This window comes from Phocoena phocoena, chromosome 8 (genome assembly GCF_963924675.1).
Source record: "Phocoena phocoena chromosome 8, mPhoPho1.1, whole genome shotgun sequence".
NCBI lineage: Eukaryota > Metazoa > Chordata > Mammalia > Artiodactyla > Phocoenidae > Phocoena > Phocoena phocoena.
Window position 1 is genome coordinate 4,615,008 of NC_089226.1, and position 26,775 is coordinate 4,641,782.

General features: G+C 56.4%; 1 protein-coding gene across 1 annotated transcript; it reads left to right on the forward strand.

The window, feature by feature from the left end:
- Window positions 1-6,204: 6,204 nt before the first annotated feature.
- ADAMTS8 (ADAM metallopeptidase with thrombospondin type 1 motif 8) lies at window positions 6,205-24,842 on the forward strand. The gene is made up of 9 exons (XM_065881590.1): window positions 6,205-6,924; window positions 14,356-14,595; window positions 15,394-15,529; window positions 16,064-16,231; window positions 17,000-17,301; window positions 19,294-19,477; window positions 21,851-22,023; window positions 22,147-22,322; window positions 24,272-24,842. Exons 1-9 carry the CDS (start codon window positions 6,205-6,207, stop codon window positions 24,840-24,842), a joined length of 2,670 nt encoding a protein of 889 aa, XP_065737662.1.
- The last annotated feature ends 1,933 nt before the right edge of the window (window positions 24,843-26,775 follow it).

Here is a 26,775-nt window from a genome sequence, read left to right on the forward strand (position 1 = left end):
ACCTCAGGAAGTGAGATGGGTGGACAGTCTGCACTAGGCCCAGATGTCTAAGAGAAAAATATCTAGATTTTTTATCCAGAATCAAGAGAATGTTCATTTCCTCCACTGCCCAAGAACACCTGGAAAATAGAATGGATGGGGCCCTCACGTCCCCGTAACATCATCCCCCGTCCAGTTCAAAAATCCTCTTTCAATTTGAAAAAGAATAGACACGTGTGTGTATAATTAAATCACTTTGCTGTACACCTGAAACTAACACAACATTGTTAGTCAACTAGACTCCAATATAGAATAAAAAGTTTTTTTTAAATCCTCTTTTAACACTCTTTCGGGTGCTCCCGTCTATCACTTAGGAGCCCTGGTGTGTGTCCCTGGCCCCCAGATTTCTCGCTCATGCTACAGCCATGGTGTCTGAAATTCCACCATTAGTTGTTTATTTCTTTTGGTTCCCCTTCCTCCGGTCTCTTAAAATTCAAACACTCCTAGGGGTACTTGCTATCAAACCCAAGTGTACATGACTAGGATTCCTTTCTGTCGATGAGAGCAGGTCAGGGAAGCACCCTGGACAACTCTAAAGAAGAGAGAAGCTGAGGGTGAGGGGAATGAGGCCAAGATAAACTCCAGAGACTTTACGACTAGTCTACCAGGCCAGGGCGGGTAGATAACGATGATGACCGTGATGAGGATGTGATGGAAAACAGTGGCCGTTTACATATGCTTACCGTGGGCCAAGCACTCTTCTGAGCACTTCCCATCCTAACTCACTGGCAACATGTTTAGAAAAAGTGGATCGTTTTTATATCAAGTCCCTTGATGACCTTGAGTAAGCACTTCATCTGCCCTGAGAAGTCACCCTCCATTCTGAAATCCCAGCTCCTTTCCTTCAACCCTCTTTTCTTCCATCTGTTACAAGGAGAAATGAATGCAGCGTCGCACGTTACTACAATAAAACATATTTATATGTATGTGTGTGCCTGTGTGTGTATAATCAGAAGTGGTTAATTAGACCCATTGTTTAGAGAGGCTTCAGACCCTCTTGCATCGGCTATTAAAAGTAAATGGGACAAGACTCCCATCTGGTGGTTAGAATCAATAATGAAGATATAGAGGAAATGGATTGTTTTCATTAACGATTAAAGGATGCACGAAAGCCAAACCATCCTCACGATTAAGGTGGTCCCGGGCCCCGGAGACACCGCGGCTTGGTCAGCTCTGCAAGACCGCCAGGTAATTTGAGTTGAGACACACTGGTCTGATGAAGACCGGAAATCGAGGTGAAGGAAAGATGGTGGGAAGGGGAGAAGCACAGGTTATAACAAGCAGGACAACCACACGACACCTCCTTCAACCTTCTCTGGGCACTGGGTGTGAGAAATAGAATGAACACTTAGATTTATGTGCACAGTTGTGAAGGACTGCCTCCTCAGACTTGCATGATGTGATAGAAATCTCTAACTTTGGAAAAAGTTGCTCTGCGGTGGCTAAATGTCATGTTGAACAGTGCCACCTGCTGGCCATTTTGTGGTAGAGCAAACATGACCCAAGCCTCTTGTCATTCATCTTTGCGGCCATCGTCACCGCACGTAAGACTCAAAATGCGCAAGTGACTGGCCAGTTACGGTAGTAACCACAGATTGTCATCGCAGATGCAGCCCACATGGATCTGGGGCGACCTTATATTTGGGGTGCCCCACAATGAGCCCGATACTTGGCAGTCACTGAATATACAAAAGAAGTTTGTTTGCTTCTGCTCGTTATCCTAAAATCAATCAACGTCCGGTCAGCAAGCCAGTCGACGTCAATATCGGACTAAAGTTTGCGCGAGATCTGGTTCTCGGTGATGTAAATAACAGGATTGGGAATGTGCCCACCGAGACTGTCTGTAAACACTAGAACAGCCAGATGAAGGTAGGAAAAGTAATCAGAGACTCGCTAGCGCTGCACAGGAGTTAGGACATTGAACTTAAAGTGGCCTCAAGAACAAGAATTAAAGATCTTCCATATACTGGGTGAAGTTCCAAAGGTTCCAAAAGATAGAATATTTAGGACTAAGAAAGGATTAAGCAAACAAAAACACAGAGGAATGCTTGTGTACGTACAAGTGGCGCTCACAAAACCCTGCATACCAAAGGGAATACAAAGGCACATCAGCACAAAAGTGATGTCAAAAACCAAACCCGAACTGCTGGGGGTCTGAGCTCACTAGTGAGACAGAGAAGGACCAGGAAATCCTCCCTCTGTTATAGGCAATGTGTGGGTCACAGCAATTAACCAAAGTTATAGAAAATGAACATGAATTGACGCAGACAACGGTATTATTTTGTTTAGAATAAAGGAACTCTGTTTATATTTAAATGCCATCACAGGCTTTTGAGAAAAGCTGTTTATTCTCTTCTTTGAAATCGAAATCCTAGAGGCTCTTCCAGCTCTGTAATACCATGGTGGAATCTTTGGTTCTAAACAAAGAAACACTAATTCAGTGTAGGGCATCGTCACTAGAAAAATATTATATTTAATTAGTAGTTTATGAATGCGGTCTTAGTTAAGAACGCTGCTTCCACCACTTACTAACTGAGTGACCCTAAGCAAGTTATCTAACCTCTCTAAACCTATTTCTTTATCTGTAAGATGCCTTTTTCAGAGGACTGTCTTGATGGTAAAGTGAAATCATGTGAGCTGTTCAGCACAGTGCCTGGCCCACAGCAAGCAGTCAAAAGATAGATGCTATTACCGAGGATTTAATGGAAATTAAATTTAAATGAGTCTTTAGAACATTGCCTGGCTTTTAACAGAAAGGTATGAATTGCAAATGAAATTTGAAAGCAATACATTTTTTTAATCTTCATGCAGTGGTACCGTAGCATTTTAGGAAAAATTTTAACACTAATTATGTGTCTTTGGGTAAGTCCTTTAACCTCTGAATTTGTTTTTTCTCTGCAAAATTTGAGTGGAAATGGATCAGAGGGCCACAAATGGATCTTCCGATTGGAAGGAGATTCTAGAGATAGCAGAGCTTAGGATACATTATAAATTTATAATATATACTCTATAAATCTCTAGTGATAAGCTAAGAGATAACCAGTTACTAATAGTATGAGTTCATGAAGAACTTGAAATTCATAATAAACCTGTATATAAGGTACCATAAACATCCTTTAATTATTTAAGGACTAATTAAATAATTGCTAGATACAGAATTAAAGACAGATATTTTGATTTTCGTTTTTTATATAATTTCCCCTTCATATTCAGAGCAAGAAATTATGTTAAAATTCTTATTCCACATGAATCACAGACACCGAGTCTAAATAATCCCACATTCCAAATTTGAGGGCTCCAAATTAAGGTCGCTCTACTGTAATTCAGAGGTCAACAAACTGTTTCTGTAGAGGGCCAGATAGTACATATATTTTAGGGGCGCTTAAGCCTGCCCTTATAGTACAAGAACAGCCAATGTGTAGATGAATGACTGCAGCTGCTTTCCAGAAAAACGTTATTTATGGACACTGAAGTGTGTGGACATTTTCAAGCATCGTGAAATTTTACTGTTCGTTTTCATTTTTTTCAATCATTTCAAAAATGGGAGTGGCAAGCATCCTTAGTTTGTGTCCTATACAAAAGCAGGCAGCACGCAGGATTTAGCCCACGGGCCGTGGTTTGCCAGCCCCTGGTGTAATCATGCATTTTGGGAAGGAACGTGGTAACGTAGGAAATCCGCAACTGGCAGATCCCCCCTGGGATTTTCACTGGCCCGTTGTTGCATTTTGTTTTGTACTGTTTCCACCTGCCATTCTTCTGAGGGCTTTCACCACAAGCCAGGGACCCCCTCTCAGTCCCAGCGGCAAGGGCACTAGATGGAAGCATAGCTAAGGTAAGCCTGACACCTTGAGGATGCCGTGCAGGTGGCAGGCACCACCCTGAAGTTACCAGCAAGGTACGTACAGCTCCCGGGAAGGGTGGATCCAGAAGGGCGGAGGGGGGCCAGGCACGCACGCTCAGCCCAAAGTCCCCGACCCGACCTCTCTCCAAAGGAACTTCCAAAGAGCTGTCTTTGGAGGCATTTCATTCTATCTAAAAACAACTCCCAGAGCCCTCCCAGCTGAAAGCAGGGGGCCCAAGGATGTCCAAGACTTTCCCTGGTTTGGTTAAATCTCCCACCTGCAGCCATTAATGTACACATGGGAGGAAGGGGACCGAGCACGACCGTTGCCTCCCCAGCGAAGGACAAAGAAAGAAAACGTAAGGACCCAATTACTATTGATAATCAGGAGTTCTACTGGGCGGCCGGGGTTGGAGGGACGGTGAATAGGGGACTTTAGGCTCTAGGAAGCAAAGACGGATGATCACAGTGTTACAAAAGGCCTGAGGCAAATGGGATTACTCATTGCCTGCCCCGGTCAGACTCCCCCAGGGCTGTTATACCATTGTCCTGGGATGAAGTGTTTTGCTCATTTTTGGAAAAGGATTGAAGAGGCCATTCTTTCCATCCCCCTGCCTCCACAAGTGTTTCCCCAACACTCCAGTTATTCCTGTCTCGTAAATTATCCAGGAAAGAATTCTCGGGAGCATGATAGGATAGAAAGCTCATCCTTCCTTTCATCTAACTCAAAGCCTTCTGTGTTTCTGAGAAAGCAGAGAGAGGGGACACTTGGAGGGAATTTGCCAGGACTTGCCCTGGGATTCTGTAGTCGCTAAGGAACTTTTGTGTCTGTGAGGGGCTCCTGTTTGGGGGTAAGAAGCCCTGAGAGTCTCACATTCATGCTGATCCTGCATAGATGGTGAGGGAGCGGAATGGGCTACAATGAAGAAGGGGTGACCCCGACTGTGTCGGCACCGCAACCCAGGCGGAGAACTGGGCAGCTGGGGTAGGTGAGCCGGCCAAGGCCCTAAGCCCCAGGAATCTCCCACACTGACAACTCAGAGAACAACTCCTTAGAGAACAGAACACTTGGCCCAGCCCAGACCTGTGCCATTAGGACTGGGGTGCCAGCCAGTGCTGCTTTTTGTGGTCTTGAGAGAGGACCGTACCATGCCCCTCTCCAGGTTTCAGCCCCTCTCATCCCAGGGAGGTGACGTTGTGGGACAGAATGAATCAACTCTCATACACTCTGGTACCCACAGCCATGGGCAGTGCGATGGGGGTTGGGGTGCCACTTTTCTTGAGGTCCCCCGGCAGCTGAGCACTGTTCCAGTTGAGTTTTCAGGGCCAGACACGAAGCCCCTGGAGCTCAGGTGCCCTCCTCGCCAAGTGCTTACCTGCCCCGGCGTGATTCCACCTTCTGCCACCTCCCCTGGCGTAATTTACCCCCGTGCTGGGTTCTGCCCCCAGCCCCAGACCAGGCAGTCACAAAGTCCTTGGCTGCCTTAACCAGGTGGTATTGCTTGCCCCGATCCACAGCTTGGGGTGAAAACACCAAGTGCAGAGTGACTTTAATATGACCTTTCTCGCCTCCCTCTTTTGCTTTACAGTGAAAAGCTCTGGAACCTTCTCTGGAGATCTCTCTTCTGCATAGTCGGATCCCCGAAGTGACACTGTCGCTGGGACCGGTGTGAGGGTCTCCTGGGGTATATGTCCCGGGCACTTGGCCTCAGAGGAGGGAGCGACTGGGGTCTCCCCAAGGCCGCTGGTTGAGGGGCCTGTCCAGCACTGGAGGAGTTAATGTGGGAGCGCGTAAGCGCAGGGGAAAAAGTTGGAGTTGACACTTAAAGGGGGGCGGGGGGGGCGGGGGGGGCGGGGGAGCGAGCCCCGCTGACTCCTGATTGGTTTTACATTTCATCCAAATTTTTTTTCTCTCCTCTCTCGCTCCCTCTTTTCAGTTTCTCTCTCTGATCCCAGGGGAGGGGAAACGGGAATAGTGAGAGATCAAAAATAAACCTCTTATGTCAAAGCCGGGAAGGAAGTATAAATACGAAGGGCTCGGCAGCCCACTCGGTGCTTCCCGGGGTGGGGAGAAGGCAGGGGCGGAGGACGCGCACGCGGCCGGGGCGCCAGTTGCTCGCGATCGGCTGGGCGGGAGGGCGCGGGAGCAGCGGCAGCGCCGCCAGCCGGAGGGGCCGCCCGGGAACCGCCGCCGCCAGGCGCCCACGGGCCACGCGGCCGGCCAGCCGCCCGAGCTCCTGCCCGCGGGGACAGCGGCCGGGCCGCCAGCACCTGCCCGCGCCGGGCCCGCTTCCTCCATCGCCCGCGCCGCAGCCGCAGCCCCCATGCCCCGCGCCGCCCCCCGGTGGCCGCCGCTCCTGCTGCTGCTGCTGCTGCCGCCGCCGCCGCCGCCGCCGCTCGCCCGCGGCGCCCCGGCCAGGCCTGGAGGCGGGGGGCCGGCCTCGGCGCTGGTGGTGCCCACGCGGTTGCCGGGCGGCGCGGGCGAGCTCGCGCTCCACCTGTCCGCCTTCGGCCGCGACTTCGAGCTGCGCCTGGCGCCCGACGCCAGCTTCCTGGCGCCCGAGTTCAAGGTCGAGCGCCTCGGGGGCTCCGGCGGGGCGGCCGGGGGCGAGCAGGAGCTGCGCAGCTGCTTCTTCTCGGGCACGGTGAACGGGGAGCCCGAGTCGCTGGCGGCCGTCAGCCTGTGCCGCGGGCTGAGCGGCTCCTTCCTGCTGGACGGCGAGGAGTTCACCATCCAGCCTCAGGGCGCGGGGGGCTCCTTGCACCAGCCGCACCGCCTGCAGCGCTGGGGGCCCGGGCGCGCAGCCGCCGCCCAAGCCCAGCCCTTGCCGGGAGCGCCCGAGTGGGAGGCGGAGAAGGGAGAGGGTCGGAGGCAGGAGGACGACGAGCAGGGCAAAGACGAGGAGGCAGAAGGCGCCAGCGAGCCGCCGCCGACCCTGGGGGCCACAAGTAGGACCAAGCGGTTTGTGTCTGAGGCTCGCTTCGTGGAAACGCTGCTGGTGGCCGATGCGTCCATGGCTGCTTTCTACGGAGCCGACCTGCAGGTAGGACTCGCTGTGCCCGGAGACGCCGGTCACCTCCCAGAGTCTCCAAATTCTTCCCTTTCCGTCCCGCTGAGAAAACCCTTCCCGTTCCTCACCCCAGACAAGGTTCTTTCCTTTCTGAGAAAGCCCAGTAACTCCTTTCCTGACCCCTGACACCTGGGCTACCTCCAGCTCCTCCCATGCGTCCCTTCCAACTTAGAGGGCGGGTCCTGGGCTTCCTCCTCCCTGCTCACCCCCCTCCCTCACATCCTGAACTGAAAGTGGGTTTTAAAGCCCCCCCCCCCGCCGCCCCAGACACCTGCCCCTCCCAACAGACATGATAAGTGAACATCTGGGGAGAACCTCCACCCCACCCCCACCTCTCCGCCCTCTGCTGTCTCCAGACCTGGGAGGCTCCCAGGGAGAGGCAGCTGGGATGGAAAGATTCCCTTTGCCTACAGAACTGAGGCTGCCATAAGTAAAAGACATTGTTTGCAGGGAGTTGAACCTGGAAAGGGGCTGCCCAACTTCTGTGTGCCCAGCTGGTTCTGATCAGGGGCACGGACACCTTGCCAACCTGGCGCTCAGCCCTGGCAGAACTTGGCAGTGCCGGCATCAGCACAACAAGGGAGGGGAACAGAATTTCTGCCTGGGGGCTCAGCCCGGGAAACCGAAGCTTCAGTGGAAAAGGGAAGGAGAAGGGGGTGGGGATCTGAACTCCTCTGGTGAATGTTCCTGGTGGAGCCAGAACTATCCTTGGTCCGCCCGAGCTGCTCTCTGCCCAGACACAGCTCTCTACGGAGCTGGGACAGGAAAGCTGATTCCAGGGGACAGCTCCTGTAGCCAGGCCATTTCCCACTAGATTCCAGGATGGTGCAGAATCAGCAGGAGGTGTATGTGTCACCCTACACCCCAACACCTCGTGAAGTGGAAGGGTTCCAGGAGAGGCTGCGCTTTCTCCTCCCTGGGGGAGCGCAGAACCAGAGACGTGCGCGGTGGAGAAGAACTGACCTGCCCAGCGGTCACAGTTTCCTGAAAAAGGCACCTTGGCCACTGCTGCAGCTCAGTTGCTGCCTTTTCGGTGATGGCAGTCTTGGCTGGGACCCTATCCTAGGCTCAGCCTGTGCCCAGCTGTTGCGGGCACCTAGTGCTTCGGCATTCCCTATGCAGCACAGTCTAGACGCGGTGCAGCCGGCCCTCCGGCTTCTCGCCCCAGCTTTCTCACTCTGCAGTCACTGGGAAATGCATTCTAGATGGAAGGGTGGGAAGAGCTGGCCGCTCCCCTGGCTGCTGCTGGGCTGTTAAGGCCCCGCGGGCTCCGTGTGCGCTGAGCTCGGGGAGGCGGCTTGGAGCCGTCAGTGCGGTCTGCCCCCGGGACTGTGGGTCTGCACTGACTGAGTATCTGCTTCCCTGCCTTCCATGAGAGCAGGGGGAGGCACCAGCCGCCTTCCCTGACTCCTTTCCGCAAGCAAGTCCTCCAGAGGGCGGCAGGGCGGTGGGCTTCTCCCGTCTCGGGTGAGGATGGCTACTCCAGCGACCAGGGGCTCCATCAGAAAGCACATTCACCGCAAACCCGGAGCTGAGGGGCTCAGCCCCTCCCACGCACGACTCCTTTCTGACGGCTGCCTGAGAACCAGGAGGTAGAAAAGCCAACAAGAACACGGAGCAGCAGCAGAAAGAGAAATCTGCCTTTCTGTCTTCAGAGCCACAATGTCCTCCCTGACGTTTTCCTACCATCTCACTCTGAGCTCAGCGCCCAGACACTTCAGATGCTGTGTGTTTGCCTCCAGCAGCAGCTCCAGGAGGTCAGAGCCATCTGAAAGCAGACGTGATTGCTGCCGCCAGGGCTCCCAAGCCACGGAAGCCGGGGGCTGGGCTGGGTTCTGCCCAGGTCTGCTGCACCAGACAAGTTGACTTGCTCTTTGCAGAGCCACCCAGGAGCACTTCCACCCTCGTATGACCCCTGGCTGGGTGACGCAGAGCACGCTTGCCCCCTCTGTTCCCCCTGCACACACACAGGTTTCTGGACCACTCACAGACTGGCACCTCTGCAGCAGCCGGCTCCCTCGGGCCCGGAGAGCGCGTCGCAATAGGCATCGGGCACCTTGAAGACTGAGGTCCTCTCCCTGGGCGGGCGGGGGGCTCCCTCTCTCCTTGGGGCCAGCCCCGCCGCCTCCGCCTCGGTCTCATCACGTCACTGCCTGCATCCCGCTGTCGCCGCGCTGGGGTGGGGCAGGGGCCGAGACACAGCGGTCTCTATGACTGGCCCCTGGCCCTCTGCTCCGACCGCTCACAGGCTATGGAGGTGCCACAGAGCAGACCTGAACTTCTCAGCTCCATTGCCTGGGCTTCCTGGCTCGGCCAAGACAGGAGTGGATGTCAAGGGCCGGTTCCCCACGACCTTGCCTGCCCAGACCCACCTCCCCAAATGGAGCCTAGTTCTTTACAAGTAACTCTCCGAGGGGCCTCCTGGAGACTACATTCACACGGACGGAAAAAGCTTCGGGGTGTCCCGGCAGCGGGGGTGTGTGAGGAGGGTGAAGAGCGCCTTCCCCTCACCTGTGAAGCGGGGCGCCTGCACTAGGTAATCGACTCTAGCCCAAACGTCGACGAGGCTGCTTCGTGGTGAGTCTTCTGGAAAGTTCAGCACCACGTGGAGAAGCCGAGTGCTCAATCTGCAGAGTGGCTTCCACGCACCACCTGGGTGGAAGTGCCTGTGAAGGGGCAGAGGAAGAAAGGCCAGCTCTCACAGCACCCGGGTGCGGTGCTGCTTCACTGAGCCGTGCCGTCTCCTGAGCACCTGGAGGGTGTGAGGCCCTGGCTCCCCCGACGTCATCCACGCTGTGGGACTGGGTCACTGAACCCAGCAGCCCAAAGACGTCCAGCCGCAGTGGGAGGCCCGGTCCTGAGAAGGAACCGCCTTCGAGGCCAAGAGAAAGAATCATCCGCGCGCAAGGCTGATCTCACTGCTAAGCGACAGGGGAGCCTTCCGGACTCTGTACACTTGAGTTCAGTCAATCCCTTGACAGGAGGGGCCCTGTCTCCCACCTTCTTCTCTGGTTTCAGAGTTAAGGAGCTCAGACAAAGGGGGTGTCCTGAAAGGAGGGACCACCTCGGAAGAGACCGTTAACTCTGTCTGCATCCGGCCGCAGCTAATTGTCCCCTGGATGAAACTGGAGCAGGAGAGGGGCGCGTGGGGACCGTGCTGCGCCCCAGGGCTGGTCTGGGAAGCTGTCCTTCCAGGGCAGCGGCTGCAGGCTGAGCTTCTGAACTCACTGCTGAGCAGGGAGGGCCCCCAGAGGAGACCAGAGGAGTCCCAAGGTTCAGGCTACTAGCAGGTGGTTTCCGGGAAGGGCCAAGTCACAGCCGTTTCGTCTCCCCTTGCGCTTGCCCCCCGGGGAAATGTCTCCCCGGCCAGCCCTAATACCCGAAGTGGCCAAGTACCCCGGCTTGCCCGGCACAGCCTCCATCTAGGCCTGTTCGTTCTGGCATAATTATTAATCGTCTCAGCTTTCACTCTGAAAAGTGTCCTGTTTTGGATAATAACAGAAGCAGACACATGCCCGAATCTCCACAGGCCACGTTATACGCATGTGAAGTATGTTCCCCCACTGGCAGCAGACCAAGTCTTCTCCATCCCTTTGGTCTGCTGCCGTCAGAATGATGGACTCTGTGAAGTATTTCCCAAAGAGAAGGCCCTAGTATTCAACGGTCTTTGATTCGCCACTTCCCCCTCCCCGCCGAGGGGGGCGGCGGGGGGACTTGGGCAGAGACAACGTCAGGGGCACCCTGGCTGGCTGGCTGGCACGCTTTGTCCGGGCTGTGCTGCAGTTTCCCTTGCAGCAGCAAAGAGGGTGGCAGTCAGTGCCGTGATGAAGAGCATAGACTTTGACAGGAAATAGACGTGAGTGGCCTTGAGCGAGTCACCCATTTCTCTGTACCTCGATTTCCTCACCAGCCTGACAGGCACAGTTATACCAATGTCCCGGCAGTGTCTGGAGGAGATGGTAAAACACGGAAGGCACCTGACCCAGAGCCTGGCACATAGTAGGTGCTCGGCGAAGCGTGGCTGGCGCTAGAGTTGCCTTGGTGATGCATTTGTCAGAGCAGGAGGGCAGGGCAGTCCCACGCCGTCAGAGCCAGCCAGCGCTGTGCCAGCTGTGCTGTCGCACGCAGCACAGGACCTGCCTCTCAGCCTCTGCTCTGCCTGGACTGTGTCCACTGGGCCCCTTGTGGTGCTGAAAACTGCGTGCTTCGGCGACGTGGCCTTGCCCCTCACTGCTTGGAGGACGAGGACGGATGAAGGACATCTGTGCAGGACCCTGTCTTTTCTCCATCTCTTCTTTCCTCTCCCTTTGCTTCTCCCTCCTCCCCAGCAGTCTCAGGCCCCAGAGAGATGCCAGAAGGGAGAGTGATGGCCCCGTTGCGGAGGCCACAGAGTTTCCACGTTACCACCCCTCCTCTCCCTGCCTCTCCCAGGCGTGCTGCGAGGAGAGCGCTGGGCCCACAGCGTCAGGGATGACGCTCTGAAGTGACGCTGCTGGAAGTGTGTTTGGCCTGGGCCCAGCCTTCGCCAGACTCCCGCCATGGCTGACCTTGGCCGCACGGGAGGGAGCTCCGGGGGAGGAATCTCCTTGTTTGTGTCTCAGAGAATCAGAGGGCTATGTCCCAGCCTAGCTGGCGGAGTGTCGTTTTGCTCCTCCAGGTCCTGGGGGTGCCAATGGAGAAGGAGGCCCCCTGAAAAGTGCCCACCTTTCCCTAAGGAGACCCAAGGGCAGGAGATCCCCGGGCCATTCCAGAGTCGGGTTGTGTGACCACCCCGGCCCAGCTGGCCCTGGGCTCTGACCTACCCGACCTGGCTGTGGGGAGGTTGTCTGCTGGGGGCCCCGCTGCAGCCCGCAGCCCGCACCCACGTGGTGCACAGGGAGGTATAAATCGACAGGGCGCGGTAGAGCAAGCCAGCTAACCTTCTCCTTGACTGGCTCCTGGGCCCATTCTCTGTGGGACTGGAAGTCAGGCCTGCCCTTTTGGACCAGGAAATGGACTGAGAAGCGGGGGCTCACAGACTCACGGCTGCCCACCCGCCCAGGCCCAGTGGCCCTTCCCCCAGGGCGCTGTCAGATGCACAGGGAGCCGGGCCACCGTTCCTCAGAGGAGCTGATGGTGGCAGGGCATCCCGTCCCCAAAAGTGCAGTGAGGCAAGACAGAAGGGGAGGTGAGCCAGACCAGGACTGGGGACTTGAACAGAAACTCTGGTGCACACAGTCCTGGCAGCCCTCTTGCGATGGGAATTCTCTTCTGAGAAAGCAGCCAGAAGGACCTTCAAATGTCCTCCCGTCTAACCCACCTCCTGGAAGGGAAATGGCTCTCAAGCCAGCTCGGCCCCCTAGTTGTTACTCGGTGTCGGGAGAAGATGCCGTGAGCTGCCTGAACTCAAGCAAGGAGACCCCAAGAACCTCGGTGTCGGGATGTGCGCCCGTGCCGGCCTTTGTGCAGCAGTCTGTACGTGTGCACCTCTGGTTTTCGTCGGGGACGCGCCCATCGCATGCTCTCTGCTAGTCTGACCAGGCAGCTTGGGAACCAGACCCTTCCGAAACCTTAGGTCTTCAGTTCCTCATTCTGAGCCTTCGGGGACTGCTTCGGAGCATCTGGCATCTCTCATCTTCACACCTTCTTTGTAAGACATCAGCTCCCCAGTTATGAAATTGTGAAGGTGGGACTGAAAGGAAGGCCTCCTGTGAGGAGAGTTTCAGGTTGTCTCGGAAGAAGTTCCCGGAGTTGGCCCCTGGTCCTTCCTGGGGTAGGAGGCCCCGGACGCAGCAGAGGCCTGGAGGAAGTAACCCCAGCAAAAGCTGCCGCTCCTCAGCCCTCGCCCCCAGTTGCATACTGATGTAATTGCTTGTTTCCCTCAGGAATCCGACTCCAGGGGCTGGTGCCAAGTTTCAGCTTTGCTGATAAGATGTTTACATCAGCCTAAACATAGCTGGAGTGCTTGACACACTAAGTAACCTGCCAACCCCTGTTTGTAGGGCTTAACTTACAAAATATCTGGCTGGTCGCCTGCGAGGTGAACAGACAGATCCCATTCACAAACAGTGGGATTCGTCTAGAACTCCCACACATGGCCTCAGCCCATGGAATGTCCGTCTCTAGCCCTTCACCCTCCTTTCCTTCCTTCTTCTCCCACCTTCCAGAACACAGGAGGGAAGAAAGAGAGGCCACAGGAGGTGGTGCCCTAGGGAGCAGGGAGGAGGGCTGGCTGGAGGCCTGAAGGCCTGTGTGCCTCTGCCCCATTCGTCTCCTGTTCTGCAAAGTCATCCAAGAGGACTCCCTTCTGGAGGCCCTGGAGGCAGAAGAGTGAGCCCCATCTGGCCTCCCCCAAAGCCTTGGGAGCAGTTGGCAGCCCAGGGTTGGGGCAGAGGCCAAGCACCGATGTCAACTCCTTCAGCTGGCCTTGGTGGGACCGGAAGCAGTGGGAGGCTGAGCGCCTGGGTCTCAGCGACCCACCCGATTCTCTCCCACCCCAGGCAGAGGGGAATAAACCCTCTGGGCTGTCCAGGCAGAAGCCAGGAGGCCAAGCCCTGGGAGACTTACTGAGAAGAGTGTAGACCTCAGAGACAGACGCGCTTGGGCTGGCACTCCGGCTTTAAGAGCTGCGCGGCTGTAGACAAGTTATTTAACTTGCGAGAACTTCCACTTCCTCGTTCGTGAAATGGGGATGACAATCCCTACTTCCCAGAGTTTTTGTGAGCATTTAATGAGGTGACACGTGTACCGTCTGTGACTGGTGCAGAGGAGCTATTGTTAGGAGTGGTCATCAGAGCAAAGTTTTCCCATCCTGAAGAGTAGGGGTTGCCCCAGCAGACATCAGGAAAATTCTCGACGGATTTTAACCTTGAGCGCTCAGATAATTGCTTCTGGGCCGAGGGCGGAGAGGGAATGCATGGCTGCCAGGGAGACGGTTGGTGTCAGGGTTAAGGTAGAATAACCAGTGCAGTCCACTAGAAGAACTTTCTGTGATGATGGAAATGTTCTGTCTGCTCAGTCCGATGCAGTAGCCACGAGCCATTCACGGCCGTTGGTGCTCTTGAAATGTGGCCAGTGTGGCAGAGGAGCTAGGATTTTAACTTTATTGAATTTTAATGGATTTAGACGTCCGTGGCCACATGTGGCTGGTCAGGATGTTAAACACTTAAGCTTTGGAGCCAGGTGTTCTGGGTTCACACGCTGGTTGACACCCTAGCTCTGGGACCTTGGGCCACCTACTGAGCCGTGATTTTCTTATATGTACAGTGAAGGGAAGTGAGGCCAGGGCCTGGGGGGTTTGGGGAGCCTTCACCGAGGTGCTGTGTACCGATGCCCAGCACACAGGGTGCATCAACTCGGCGTGACGGCAGGGGCGGGCGGCGGCCAGGAGACTTACCCCTCCCTCTCCACCCCTCCTTCCTGCAGAACCACGTCCTGACGCTGATGTCTGTGGCGGCCCACATCTACAAGCACCCCAGCATCAGGAACTCCATCAACCTGATGGTGGTGAAGGTGCTGATCGTGGAGGATGAGAGATGGGGCCCCGAGGTGTCCGACAACGGCGGGCTGACACTACGCAACTTCTGCCGCTGGCAGCGGCGCTTCAACCAGCCCAGCGACCGGCACCCCGAGCACTTTGACACGGCCATCCTGCTCACCAGACAGGTCCGCGGGCCCCTGGGAACCGGGGGCGGGGTGGGAGGGCGCGCCGAGGGGGCCACGGCCGCCCAGACACGGGGACCAGCCCCCTGCTGGCCCCAGCTAGACACCAGGAGCCTCGGGCGTGGACAAGAAGGGGAGGTCACGAGGACATGTATGAGGTATTTGCGAGGGAAGGAGAGGAATTCGTGGGGGCTCTGCTCCAGAACTTTGTGAGCAGCTGTCTGCTGAGGTCATAACGAGAGGAAACGGGCTCAAACTGCCCGGAGAGCGACGTGGAGCTGGAGCTAAGACAGGAGGTCCAGCTGCAGCGGGGGTTAAAGGCGGTGGAGGTAACCGGGGGTCCCCTCAAGATTTCCCCAACGGCAGGAGGCCTGCCCATCTCCCTGGTGTGGTTTAAACAGATGGCTTCCTGAAGGCCAGCAAGTGTGATCACGTGGGGAGACCCTGCTCACCCCCCAGGCCGCACGCACAACCCCAAGGCGAGTGCTGCGTTTTTTAGCCCCACTTTATAGCTGGGGAAAGCGAGGCACAGAGCTGCCGCCCCGTGGCAGCGCCCGCAGTCAGGCCCCGGCCACCTCGCTGTGGGGTCCACACCCTTAACCACCGCCGGGCTATCCCACCTCCCGGGACAAGCTTTCTGAGTCTCCGGCAGCCCGAGGACACGCCGACACAGAAGGAGAAATGGCCTTTGGGGAGAAACAGGGATTTGGCTTAAAACGTGTCCTGCGTCTCCGGAGGTGCAGGAATGGGAAGGGTTTCCGTCCTGTGTCTGTCCTCACGTCCCGCTCTCTCCACGAGCAGAACTTCTGCGGGAAGGAGGGCTTGTGTGACACCCTGGGCGTGGCGGACATTGGCACCATCTGTGACCCCAGCAAGAGCTGCTCCGTGATCGAGGACGAGGGCCTGCAGGCGGCCTACACTCTGGCCCACGAGCTCGGTAAGGCTCGCCACGCCAGAGGCCTGGGCTGCTGGACCATGTGGGAGGACCGGCCCTCCCGAGTCCAGCCAGCGAGGCCCCCCCAGGACCCTGCCGCCTCTCGGGGCCACCCCTCCTCGTTCCGGCAGGGTGACTCCGCCCTCGTGCTGTCTCCACCCCCGCCCTGAGCACGGGGCCATCCTCGGAGGTCACCAGGGAAATGCCAGCGCTCGGGTAGAGCCGTGGGGCCGCATCCCGGCTAAGCAGTCAGGATTCTGGAAGGTCAGCTACCGAATGACTGACACGAGTGTGAATCCGCACAGGCCCCAGCAGAAAATAAAGGAACCCCGGTGTTCCTGGAGCTCTGAGCAAGCTTCCTGGGAGAGGAGGGGCAGGCAGGGTGGGCCGGGAAGAGTCTTTGAGGAATAAGTGCAGCGCCGTGGTGGTCCCTCGAGGAGCTGGCGCTGCGTAGGCCTTCAGAGGCCCTCTGCCCCCTGGGCGGACGGCTGAGGGCAGTGGCGACGCTGGGTGGACCGCGGGTCTCGTCCTCCCCAGGGCACGTCCTCAGCATGCCCCACGACGACTCCAAGCCCTGTGCTCGGCTCTTCGGGCCCCTGGGCAAGCACCACATGATGGCGCCCCTCTTCGTCCACCTGAACGAGACGCTGCCCTGGTCCCCCTGCAGCGCCATGTACCTCACGGAGCTCCTGGACGGCGGGCACGGTAGGTCCCCCAGGCTCCTCCCCGGCCAGCAGCCGGCACCTGCAGCGCAGACGTCTCGGCCTGGGGGAGACTCAGGAGCTGTGTCCCCGCCACTCCGCTGGGCTCAGTGCTCTGACCACTCCACAGAGCATGCCCTTCCTTGGCCCAGCTTCCAGCAGCCCCTTTAGATTAACCCACAGGGCAGGTGGAAGGAGTCTGAGAAGATCTGTCTGGAGGAGGTGGGCTCGAACAGAGCTCGAAGGAATGGAAGAATTTTTGTCGTGCAGAGGGGAGAAGGGAGCTTCTGGCTGGAGCGATAGATCACAGGGGTAGCGTGCAAATGGCAGAGAGGCAGGAAGCGCCCCGTGAGGGCAAGGAGTGGGGCGAGGTGCTTGGTGAAGACAGCCTGACTTGTTGAGTAGAGCAGTGAAAACACAACTGGTTCTTGATTCTTGATACAAAAATAATAGATTGTCCGACATCAATACTTTGGCTTTATTTCTCCTGGCCTGGTTTTTAAGAGTCCATTTACATCCGCAATTATACTGTGACCTAGGTTAGTGTTACGCTTAGCTGGCCTTCCCTCGGTAAACACTGAATGCGTATAAGATGTTCTGGATACCAAAAGAAACGCAACCCTTAAAACAAAAACTTGCTACTGATAGTCAAAACTCGGAGGAGCTTCTGTGGGTGACTGAGTGCTGACAGTTTGTAGGCGGAGGTCAAGGAGTCCTCGAGTGTGATTGGCGGGGGGAACCCCTCCTTCCTATTTCTCTGCTTCCTCCACAGGAGACTGTCTCCTGGACGCCCCTACCTCGGCCCTGCCTCTGCCCACAGGCCTCCCAGGCCGCAGGGCCCTCTACGAGCTGGACCAACAGTGCAAGCAGATCTTTGGGCTGGGCTTCCGCCACTGCCCCAACACCTCTGCTCAGGACATCTGTGCCCAGCTCTGGTGCCACATGGATGGCGCCGAGCCCCTTTGCCACACGAAGAATGGCAGCCTGCCCTGGGCGGACGGGACGCCTTGCGGGCCCGGGAGCCTCTGCTTGGATGGCAGCTGCCTGCCTGAGGAGGAAGTAGAGAAGCCCAAGGTGAGGGACGGCCACTGGGAGTGTGGGACAGGGAGGGGGAGGGCTGTTTCCAAGGAGGAAACCACACTTGAGAGCCATGAACTAAGAGACTTTGGGCCTAGGGGCAACTATGAGGAAAATCACTCACCTTTGGACAAAGCAAAGCATATTTATCTAAAGCCGAGAGGAGCTGTTCAAGACTGATGGATGACGTCAGCAGGGCTGCGGGCATTTGGGGGACTCCGCCTGTGGGGCTGCCACGGAGTCGACTTGAAGGCCTGTGAGGCTTGGTGCTAGGTGTGGAACGCTCCAGCGCAAGGGCAGTCGTGGGCACGCAACAGACAGAAGCCGTTATGAATTCTATTATAAACAGGTAGCGTGACAGCAGAGGAGGGACATCCAGTCGAGAATGAGGGGAAGGTGTTCACATCCTACCCGTGTCGGAGCCGAATGCATAGCTAGGGGTCAGGAGGGTGAGAGTAATTGTGGGAACTCCTTGCTCAAGGAGGAGGGAAGGAGGAGTCAGAGTCACCTCTGACCAGGCAGAGAAAACCTGGCAAAGACAAAAAGGCAATGCCAGTGAGAGTTTTTAAATGATTTGCTTCTCTGCCCTCTGCTCTTAATACATCCGAACTGTGAGGCTGATCACATTTCTCGGCGAGTCACTGAACCATCTGTGAAACAGCATCCACCGGGTTCGCAGCCTGGGCCCGGCCGAGCTCTGAATCACCAGGGTGGCCTGTGCGCTCACCCTCCTCAGGGCTGTCCTCGGGGGTGCCGCCGTTGCACTGAGGCCCGGGAGCCCGCGTGGGCGGGGACATCACATGCTTCTTCTAAGCCTGAGCCGGGACGGGGTCCACGGATTCATTCTCAGCCCCCTCCCAGCCCACACCCCGACACTGAGCTTCTCCCAACCCTGTCCTATAGCGCGCGCTTCACACGTTCCTGAGGGGAGAAGCAGGGAGGGAGCCCATCCAACCTCTCCCAGCACCACAGCCAAGCCCGGTACAGGGAAAGGTGGCCAGAAAACGATCACGGGATGGTACTTATCACCTATTTTTAAGGGGAAAAGACAGATCATACAATACTGTGTGTATATATATATATATATATATATATATATATATACATATATGTATGTATGTATATGACAGAATCATATCTGTGTAAAATAAAACCTGGCACCTTCATGATTCTATAGTCAGAGCAAAGGTACAAAAGGATATTGATGAAAATCATGTCAATCGTTTCATCTGGGTAGTGGTATCTTGTAAGCGTTACTTTCTTTTTTACACCTTTCTGTATTTTTCAGTTTTTATATGAGCACGTGTGACTTCTGCAACTTTTTAAACATTATTTTCATTTCGAAAACTTAACGAACCCACCCAAGGCAATGCCTTGCCCTCAGGGTCGGTTGTAAAGTTGGAAGCCACTCTAGTTTATTTCCCAGCACCATCCTACCCCTGGACCTGGCAGCTGGCAGACTCGTGGCCACACCTCCTAGAGCTTGGTCCTTTAGATCAGAACTTACCCGCCTCAGCACTGGTGGCATCTGGGCTGCGTGCGTCCCTGCTGAGGGAGGCTGTCGTGCTCGTGGCTGGATGTTTAGCAGCACCCTGCCCGCCACCCGCTCGAGGCCAGCAGCCTATGCCCTGCCCAGCTGGGACAACCGCAGGGTCTCCGAACACTGCCACGTGTCCCGGCCGATGGAGAGCCGCTGTGTTAGACCCAACCTTATTCCCGTAAAAGTGTTTCACGCAGCAACTCCTGTTGAGCACCTTACAAAGGGCAAGGCACTGTTGTAGACACCAGGGGGCCAGCCGCGAGCAAGGCCAGCACAGACCGTGATCGGGGAGCCGCGGCTGCACGGGCCACACAGCCCCTGCACAGGTGAATCAGGCAGTTTACCAAACTGCGTGCGCCAGGACGGGCGCAACTAGGTGAGGAGGTCACACCAAGAGCCGAGGCCTCCTGCCCTCTGCTCCCCACTCAGCGCAGCCTTGTGTGTTGCAGGCCGTGGTGGATGGAGGCTGGTCCCCGTGGGGACCCTGGGGAGAATGTTCACGGACCTGCGGAGGAGGAGTACAGTTTTCACACCGCGAGTGCGAGGACCCCGAGCCTCAGAACGGAGGGAGATACTGCCTGGGTCAGAGAGCCAAGTACCAATCGTGCCACACGGAGGAGTGCCCCCCTGATGGTAATCGCCACACCAGCCAGAGCAGCTGCTGTGTTGCCTGCAGCAGATCCCCAGAGGACTGCGGGGGTCTCCCGGACGCAGAGCTTTCCTGGGTGCAGACATAAATGGTTTAGAGCAGCCCCTGGCGACCCAGGACCGCTCTCCCTGTCCGGGGAGAGCCTGGCAAAGTCGAGGAGAGACACTGCCCTGGTCTTCCAAGATGCGGAGATGGAGGGCGTCACTCCCAACCAAACTTACTCATTAGAGCTGGGGGAGGGCTTTGCAGAGGGGCGAGTGTCTAGGATAACGTCTGAACCCTCGTCTGTATGCAGAATGGAGGCGTTTTCCAAAGCCAGGGTCAGAGCCAAACCTCCAGTATCTTTCCAGCCAACATCCAGCTCAGGGCGGAGGGAAGATTTCTGCATCTGACCCTAGCGCGCATTCCCCCTGAGAAGAGTTGCCCGTCTCCCCTTGGAGCGCGGTAACTGCCTGGCGGCCCCTTCTTGGGAAGCAGCCCCACCTCTGCCCTCTCCTGGGGACGTCCTCCCCAGTGCCTGCTGGAAAGCCCACACATTAACGCAGGGGCAGCAGACGGTGTGAGAGCAAGCCACCGCAGGTCTTTTCCCCACCATCCCATCCAGCTCCCCTTGTGCAGCCCCAGGGAGTATTGGCAGGCAGCAAACGACAAGCAGAGAGATGCGTCCAAGCGCAGAGGCGCACTGGCATCGGAATGGTGTCTAATGAGGGAATCTGGAGGCTCTGCAGTTTTGCAAGATGAGGAAGATCAGCAACGGCACGAAGCTCTAGAAACTCTGCCCTGGAACTGTGAGGGTCTGCCTGGCACAGGGGTGAAGCGTTCCTGGGGGAACGAGAGAGAGAAAGAGGGGAGGGGAATGAATGTAGGCATGAGGTAGACACGGACTATAGGCGGTACCATGATTTCAGGTGCACCGGGACCAGCCATCTCAGTCAGTGAGTGTTTTGGTGCCTCTTGTGTGGATAGAACTGGAATAGGTGTTATAATGGCATGAGAAGCCTGTCCTCTGTCCTCAGGGAACGTGCAGATCTTATTAGAGATCCAAACCCCTTTTACAGAGCAATGAAAGGTCAATCTGTGAGGCACAGACCCCAGACCGACAAGGAATCCAGAGCGAGGAGAGGCCTGGCCTGGCCGGAAGCTTCTTGGGGAGCCAGGGCTGAGCGGGGCCCGGAGGGCTGAGACGGTGATGAAGTGCAGGAGGACGTGCTGCGATGGGGGCTAGGGTCCCCCCCAGGGCACAGCTGGGCAGAGTGGGCCAGCGTTTCCAGGCCAGCCAAGGGTGTGTAAAAGCTAAGATAGCCCCAGGAGGCTCTCTGTGCTGGCTGTCCTATCAGGTCACCGGGGAAGCTTTTCCAAACACAGAGGCCCAGACGCCTCAGGTGTCCTGACTCAGAATCTCAGGAGGAGTGCACGGCCACCTGGGATTTGAAGCTCCTCAGACCATGCAGATGTGCAGCTGGCGTGGAGAACCTCGGTAGTAAGAGCGGGTTTAACCTCAGGATTGTGGAAGGGGAAAACCCAGGTCTTAATTCAGACAGATTGTTCTGGAGGCAGCCTGCAGCAGGACGGGAGAGGAAGCAGGCTATGTGTCGGAGGCTGGGCACCAAGTCTCGCAGGAAACCGCAGGCCTTGGCTTGCGAGCAGTGGACCGAGATGCTGACAGTGGGAAGGAGACATTTAAAATCACAGATCTCCCTGAGTAGAGTACAGGACTTAATGACAGGCTGGAAATAGTGGATGTAGACGTGCAGATATTCAGAAGATACCAGGGTTCCGGTCTCAGGCTGGAATGTGGTAGCACCACCAAATGAAAACCCAGCCAGTTCTTCATATGGAGAAACCATATGGAGTTGGGCCTCGCTGCGCTGGGGGTAATTGCAGCATCTTACAAGTGGAGCTCCCCCAGAGAGACCCAGAATTACAGCAAGTGGGGTGGAGAGGCAAGGCCAGAGCTAGAGACGCAGATCTGGGAGCCTTTGGCCACATGTCCACGGAGGGCAAGATAAATCACGATCAGCAGGGGCCCAAAAACATAACTCCATGTGTCATTCCGTGCTTCCCCCGTCCCCACCTAAATTTACTCATCTGTAAAGCAGAATTAATATTCTCCCCAAACGGGAAGGTATTTTCCCCAGAAAGCCCAGCTGAGGCCGGCTGCTCCTTTCCTTGCCCCGTGAGTCAGGCCTTAGGTCGGTGTCTAGGAACGTTGGGCCCAGGTGACACTGGACCTGGGTCCTCGGGTTGGGTCAAGTCCGGGAGGAGGAAGGGTGCCCGGAATCTCGGCATTTCTCCCGTGGGGTCCTCCCTGCTTCAGCTCAGCCTGTTAGCTCCATGCCCTCTCGCCCTCATTTCAGGGAAAAGCTTCAGGGAGCAGCAGTGTGAGAAGTACAATGCCTACAATTACACGGACGTGGATGGGAACCTGCTGCAGTGGGTCCCCAAGTACGCAGGGGTGTCCCCCCGGGACCGCTGCAAGCTGTTCTGCCGAGCCCGGGGGCGGAGTGAGTTCAAAGTGTTCGAAGCCAAGGTGAGGGTCCTTCTGGAACTCAGGTGCACAGGTGGGGAGGAAGGCCCCCTGGCCTGAGCCCAGGAGTGGGCGGCGTCAGTGCTCACTGGGCCCTCTGACCGCCCCCTCCCTCCCCCACTGCAGGTGATCGACGGCACCCTGTGCGGGCCCGAGACTCTGGCCATCTGTGTCCGTGGCCAGTGTGTCAAGGCTGGCTGTGACCACGTGGTGGACTCGCCTAGGAAGCTGGACAAATGCGGCGTGTGCGGCGGCAAAGGCAACTCGTGCAGGAAGGTGTCCGGTTCCCTCAACCCCTCCAGGTGGGTCTCTCCAGAAGTTCTGTCCCTAGCTGCACGAGCGGACTGGGCTTTGGGGTCACAGGGGCCTAAGTTTGAATTGTGGCTGCTACTCCATCCCCGTGGAGCACTGAGCCTCAGTTTCTTCATAAAACGCGGCATCCTCTCTATCTCAGAGTCGCTGTGGCGAGACACGAGATGGGCAGAGCGCTTGGCCCGGGGTCTGGCCCGCAGAGATGACGGCTCTCAGGGCAGCCAGAGGCCACATGGATAGGGATGTATCTTCTATGAGTCAACTGGCAGTAGAGCTACACTGAGTAACCGGGACCTTTGCCAGAAAGCAGCTCTTCCAGGCCTGCTGTGGGAAGGACATTTCACCCTAATCTGGCGGGCCCTGCCCTTTCTGCAGGTGGATCTTCAGAAACGGGGGCCCACAGGGGGGTCTTGGCAGCCTCGGGGCTTCATGGATCTGAGAACTCCAGACGCTTTCTCACACCTTAAAGCCACACGTTCATAAAGCTCCTATATCTGTTCGAGTGCTTTCACTTCTGTGGGCTCGACGGATCCTAAAATACGTCTATTGGGGCCAAGACCGTTACTCCCCTTTTACAGACGAGGAAACCAAGGCACAAAGAGATTACATGACTCTTCCAGGGTCACAGTGGTAGGTCATGGTGGCCAGAGGTGAGCCTAGGTTTGTCCATTCCTGGGCGGTTTTTTCCTGTCCCACACACACTTCCTGGGGAGGAAGGGCTAGGGCCTGCGGCCACACTGCGCCCCTAGCCGGCTCCCTCACTCTCTCTCCTCTCATCAGCCTCAGAAAACAGAATCTGCCTGTTTGGCAGACAACTCAGGAGTCTTTTCAAATTTAAACTCAAAGGATATAGGAAAAAGAAGCATGGGGTGTGGGACAGTCAGACATTGAGTCCCTTCCCAGAGCTCTCTCAGGCATTAGACGTGGGGCCTGGGGTCCTTTCTCAGCTGCCCAGTGGGCGCGAGGCAAGGACAGCAAAGAGCAGCGGGCCTGTGCTCCTCAATCCTCCTCACTCCCCTCCCAGCCTACGAAGCCAAATACTTCCACCCCAAAAGAGAAGAATAAGAATTAAGGCTGGGCTTCCCCGGTGGCGCAGTGGTTGAGAGTCCGCCTGCCGATGCAGGGGACGCGGGTTCGTGCCCCGGTCCGGGAGGATCCCACATGCTGCGGAGCGGCTGGGCCCGTGAGCCATGGCCGCTGAGCCTGCGCGTCCGGAGCCTGTGCTCCGCAACGGGAGAGGCCACGACAGTGAGAGGCCCGCATACCGCAAAAAAAAAAAAAAAAAAAGAATTAAGGTTTCTCCATCCCACATAAAGCCCCAGACCCACGATAAAGTTGAAACATTTTCCCCAAACAGCATCCCAGCACCCCAGACAGCCCCGCTCATGGTGCTGGGCACGCCCAGAAGAAGGCTCCTCAGGGCAGGCTGTGTTGCCCTGCGCCCTGCCCTAGAGCCACGATAACCAAATACCAGCAACTGATGGACTCTAAGAGGTGGCGTGAGGCGTCCGTCTGGTCAGCTTCTGGAATCGGTGTGTGGATCAGATTTTTCCACGTGGGTGTGAGCTCTGGGATGAAAGTGGCCAAGCAAGGTTTACACCAGTGCAAGGCGCTGCACGTGCCTGAGACCTCTTTTCAGCCAAGAGCCCAGGTTTGGCAGCAACGGCCCAGCGTTCACCCCCTCTAGGCTGCCTTCCCCTCTGTGCTATTGTCGAGATCTAAACTCCAAACGTTTGAGATAGAGCTCCCAGGCCAAGCAAAAGTCCCGGTGTACCAAGTGTTCCCGTCGGCCTCCGCAGCTAATTTACTGGGCGCTTTGGGGCGACTACTTCCTTATTTGCTTGCAGACTTTTGTCTGCCCACCCCCAGTCCCTGCATGCTGACTTCCTGAGTACCGGGCTGGGGAGCCACGGGTCCTAAAGGTGTCTTCCTGTCACAGTTATGGCTACAATGACATCGTCACCATCCCAGCCGGCGCCACTAACATCGACGTGAAACAGCGGAGCCACCCAGGGATCCAGAACGACGGCAACTACCTGGCCTTGAAGACCGCCGACGGGCAGTACCTGCTCAACGGAAACCTGGCCATCTCCGCCGTGGAACAGGACATCCTGGTGAAGGGCACCATCCTCAAGTACAGCGGCTCCATCACCTCCCTGGAGCGGCTGCAGAGCTTCTGGCCGCTGCCTGAGCCCCTGACCGTGCAGCTCCTGACAGCCCCTGGGGAGCTCTTTCCCCCCAAAGTCAAGTATACCTTCTTTGTCCCTAATGACGTGAACTTCAGCATACAGAGCAGCAAAGAGAGAGCGACGACCAACGTCATCCAGCCCCTGCTCAACGCGCAGTGGGTCCTGGGAGACTGGTCTGAGTGCTCCAGCAGCTGCGGGGCCGGCTGGCAGCGGCGGGCGGTGGAGTGCCGTGACCCCAGAGGCCAGGCCTCCACCACCTGCGACGAGGCTCTGAAGCCTGAGGATGCCAAGCCGTGCGGAAGCCAGCCGTGCGCCCCGTGATCCGGCGGGCGGGCCAGGCTTATGCTCATGGACTCGGGGCGCGGGGTGCAGACCAGGGTCACGCTACGGTGACCCCACGTCTGGGGGTGGCGTGGCCTGCCTACCCAGGCCCCCCACTGCTGCAGCTGGGCATGAATCCATGGGGGGAGGAGAGGAGAGGAGACAGACCACAGATGCTAATGTCTACTATCTAGTGGGTTGGACCTTGCTTGGGTTCAAGTAGAGGGCATAGGTTAAAAGGTAAAGAGTGCTCTCACGGACCCAAAAAGAAGACTCGGTCAGCCTGTTTGCAAAGGACTAACAAAGTTAAACGAAAAAAGTTATTTCTACTTGGTTCCCTCGTTGAATAATCTACCTCAGAGGGGAAAAAATTAGTCAAAGAGAGATGTGGAGTAGGGGTGGATGGTTGAGTGTCAAAGCAAGCACTGTAGCTGCACCCCGAACTCTCTTCAGAAATGACCAGGAGTGTCTTCAGTATTAAACCCATCGCCTGGAGGGCTGCGAGTCGCAGGACTGCGGAGAGCCCCGTGTTCTCAGGCTCCCACCTGCAGGGGTGGATCCATTTCAAGTATTTATGCAAATGTGTCTCTGAACTAAAGTGTGATCTTGCGCCAGTGGAGTGGTCTGATCTGGTTCGGTATTTCTTTGGAAAGAGCAGGGGACCCAGGGCCCAAGGACAGAGGCTAAAACTAGGTCGGCTCACCTTGAGCACAGCCAGGGAAGCTGGCACCTTGCCTGCACCTCTGAGGCCTCCCCCGAGTTCTCACGTCTGCTGAATCCAGGTCATTCAGGCAAGTCTTTATCTGCATAATCTAGACCAGAGGTTCTCAAACTTCAGTGGGCATTAGGGTCATCTAAAGGGCTGCTTGAAACACAGATGGCCGCGCCTCACCCCAGAGTTTCCGACTCAGCGGGTCAGGGGCCTGAGAATCCACATTTCTAACAAGTTCCCAGGTGACGTGGAGGCTGCTGGTTTGGGGACCGCACTTTGAGAACCACTGCTCTAGTGGAAACTTCCAGCTCTGAGGTAACAAAACGTTATTCTCGAGAAAGCCCATGCCACTCCACTCTGCATATGTCCTCATCCTCACATTTACATACTGACCAGGCAGAGATACAAGATTCTCCTCGCATCTGAGGAATGCTGCACCTGTTTCCAAGTAACATCATCTCAATGACCTCAGCTCCTTCTCTCCACGCCAAATGTCATTCCCAGCTCACAACTCTTTTGACCCAGGCAAGTTGCAACTGTCCCAATCAGCCCTTTTACATAGCCTGACCTTCCCCACTTAGCCACCTGAAACCTGCCTGAGAGCCTCCCAAACCCCATCTTCCCTCCATGTCACCTCATCTCTTCCTGGTCAGATGAAGCCCCCAGCTCGACTTCCGTATGGTCTGGTGTAGAGGGAGCTCAGTCCTTGGTCATAGTGGGCGAGAAGGAACAAACGACATCAAGAAATGACATTCTAGGGGAAAGGAGGAGAATATCTAAATTTGCATCGTCCCTTTTCCTGTCACCATTGACCCCACCCCCCTTGTCCTTCCCTTTAGCTTTCTCTCAAGACCCCTTCAAGTAAAAAGTGGCCTGGGCAGAGAGGATGCTACATGGAGCCCTTGTGTAAATGAGGAAAAGGTGCCCGCTGGGAGGACTCGGGCCGCTGGGACACAGGCAGGGCAAACAGGCAGGGATTTCGGCCCGTACCGTGCCCTCAGCTGGTCGTCTTCTTGTGGTGCACACTCTACACGGTGGCCGTGGACACCGCTGACCACTTTTCCCCCGACTGCCGGCTTTTAGTGAGTGGGAGGCTGGGCTTACCTAAGCATAAACAGTCACACACACACTGGCACGTTGCTGACGACCAGGAAAGCCAGATCTGTCCTTGCTGTGAACCAGCTTTACTGCGATGGATCGTATGTTCCTGCAACCCTTCAT

Excerpts from the sequence above, each read along its gene's own strand:
- ADAMTS8 (XM_065881590.1), top strand. The coding sequence starts at position 6,205 with ATGCCCCGCGCCGCCCCCCGGTGGCCGCCGCTCCTGCTGCTGCTGCTG. Across the intron at positions 14,596-15,393 it reads CCATCCTGCTCACCAGACAG|AACTTCTGCGGGAAGGAGGG; the intron begins GTCCGCGGGCCC and ends CTCCACGAGCAG. Across the intron at positions 17,302-19,293 it reads AGGAAGTAGAGAAGCCCAAG|GCCGTGGTGGATGGAGGCTG; the intron begins GTGAGGGACGGC and ends TGTGTGTTGCAG.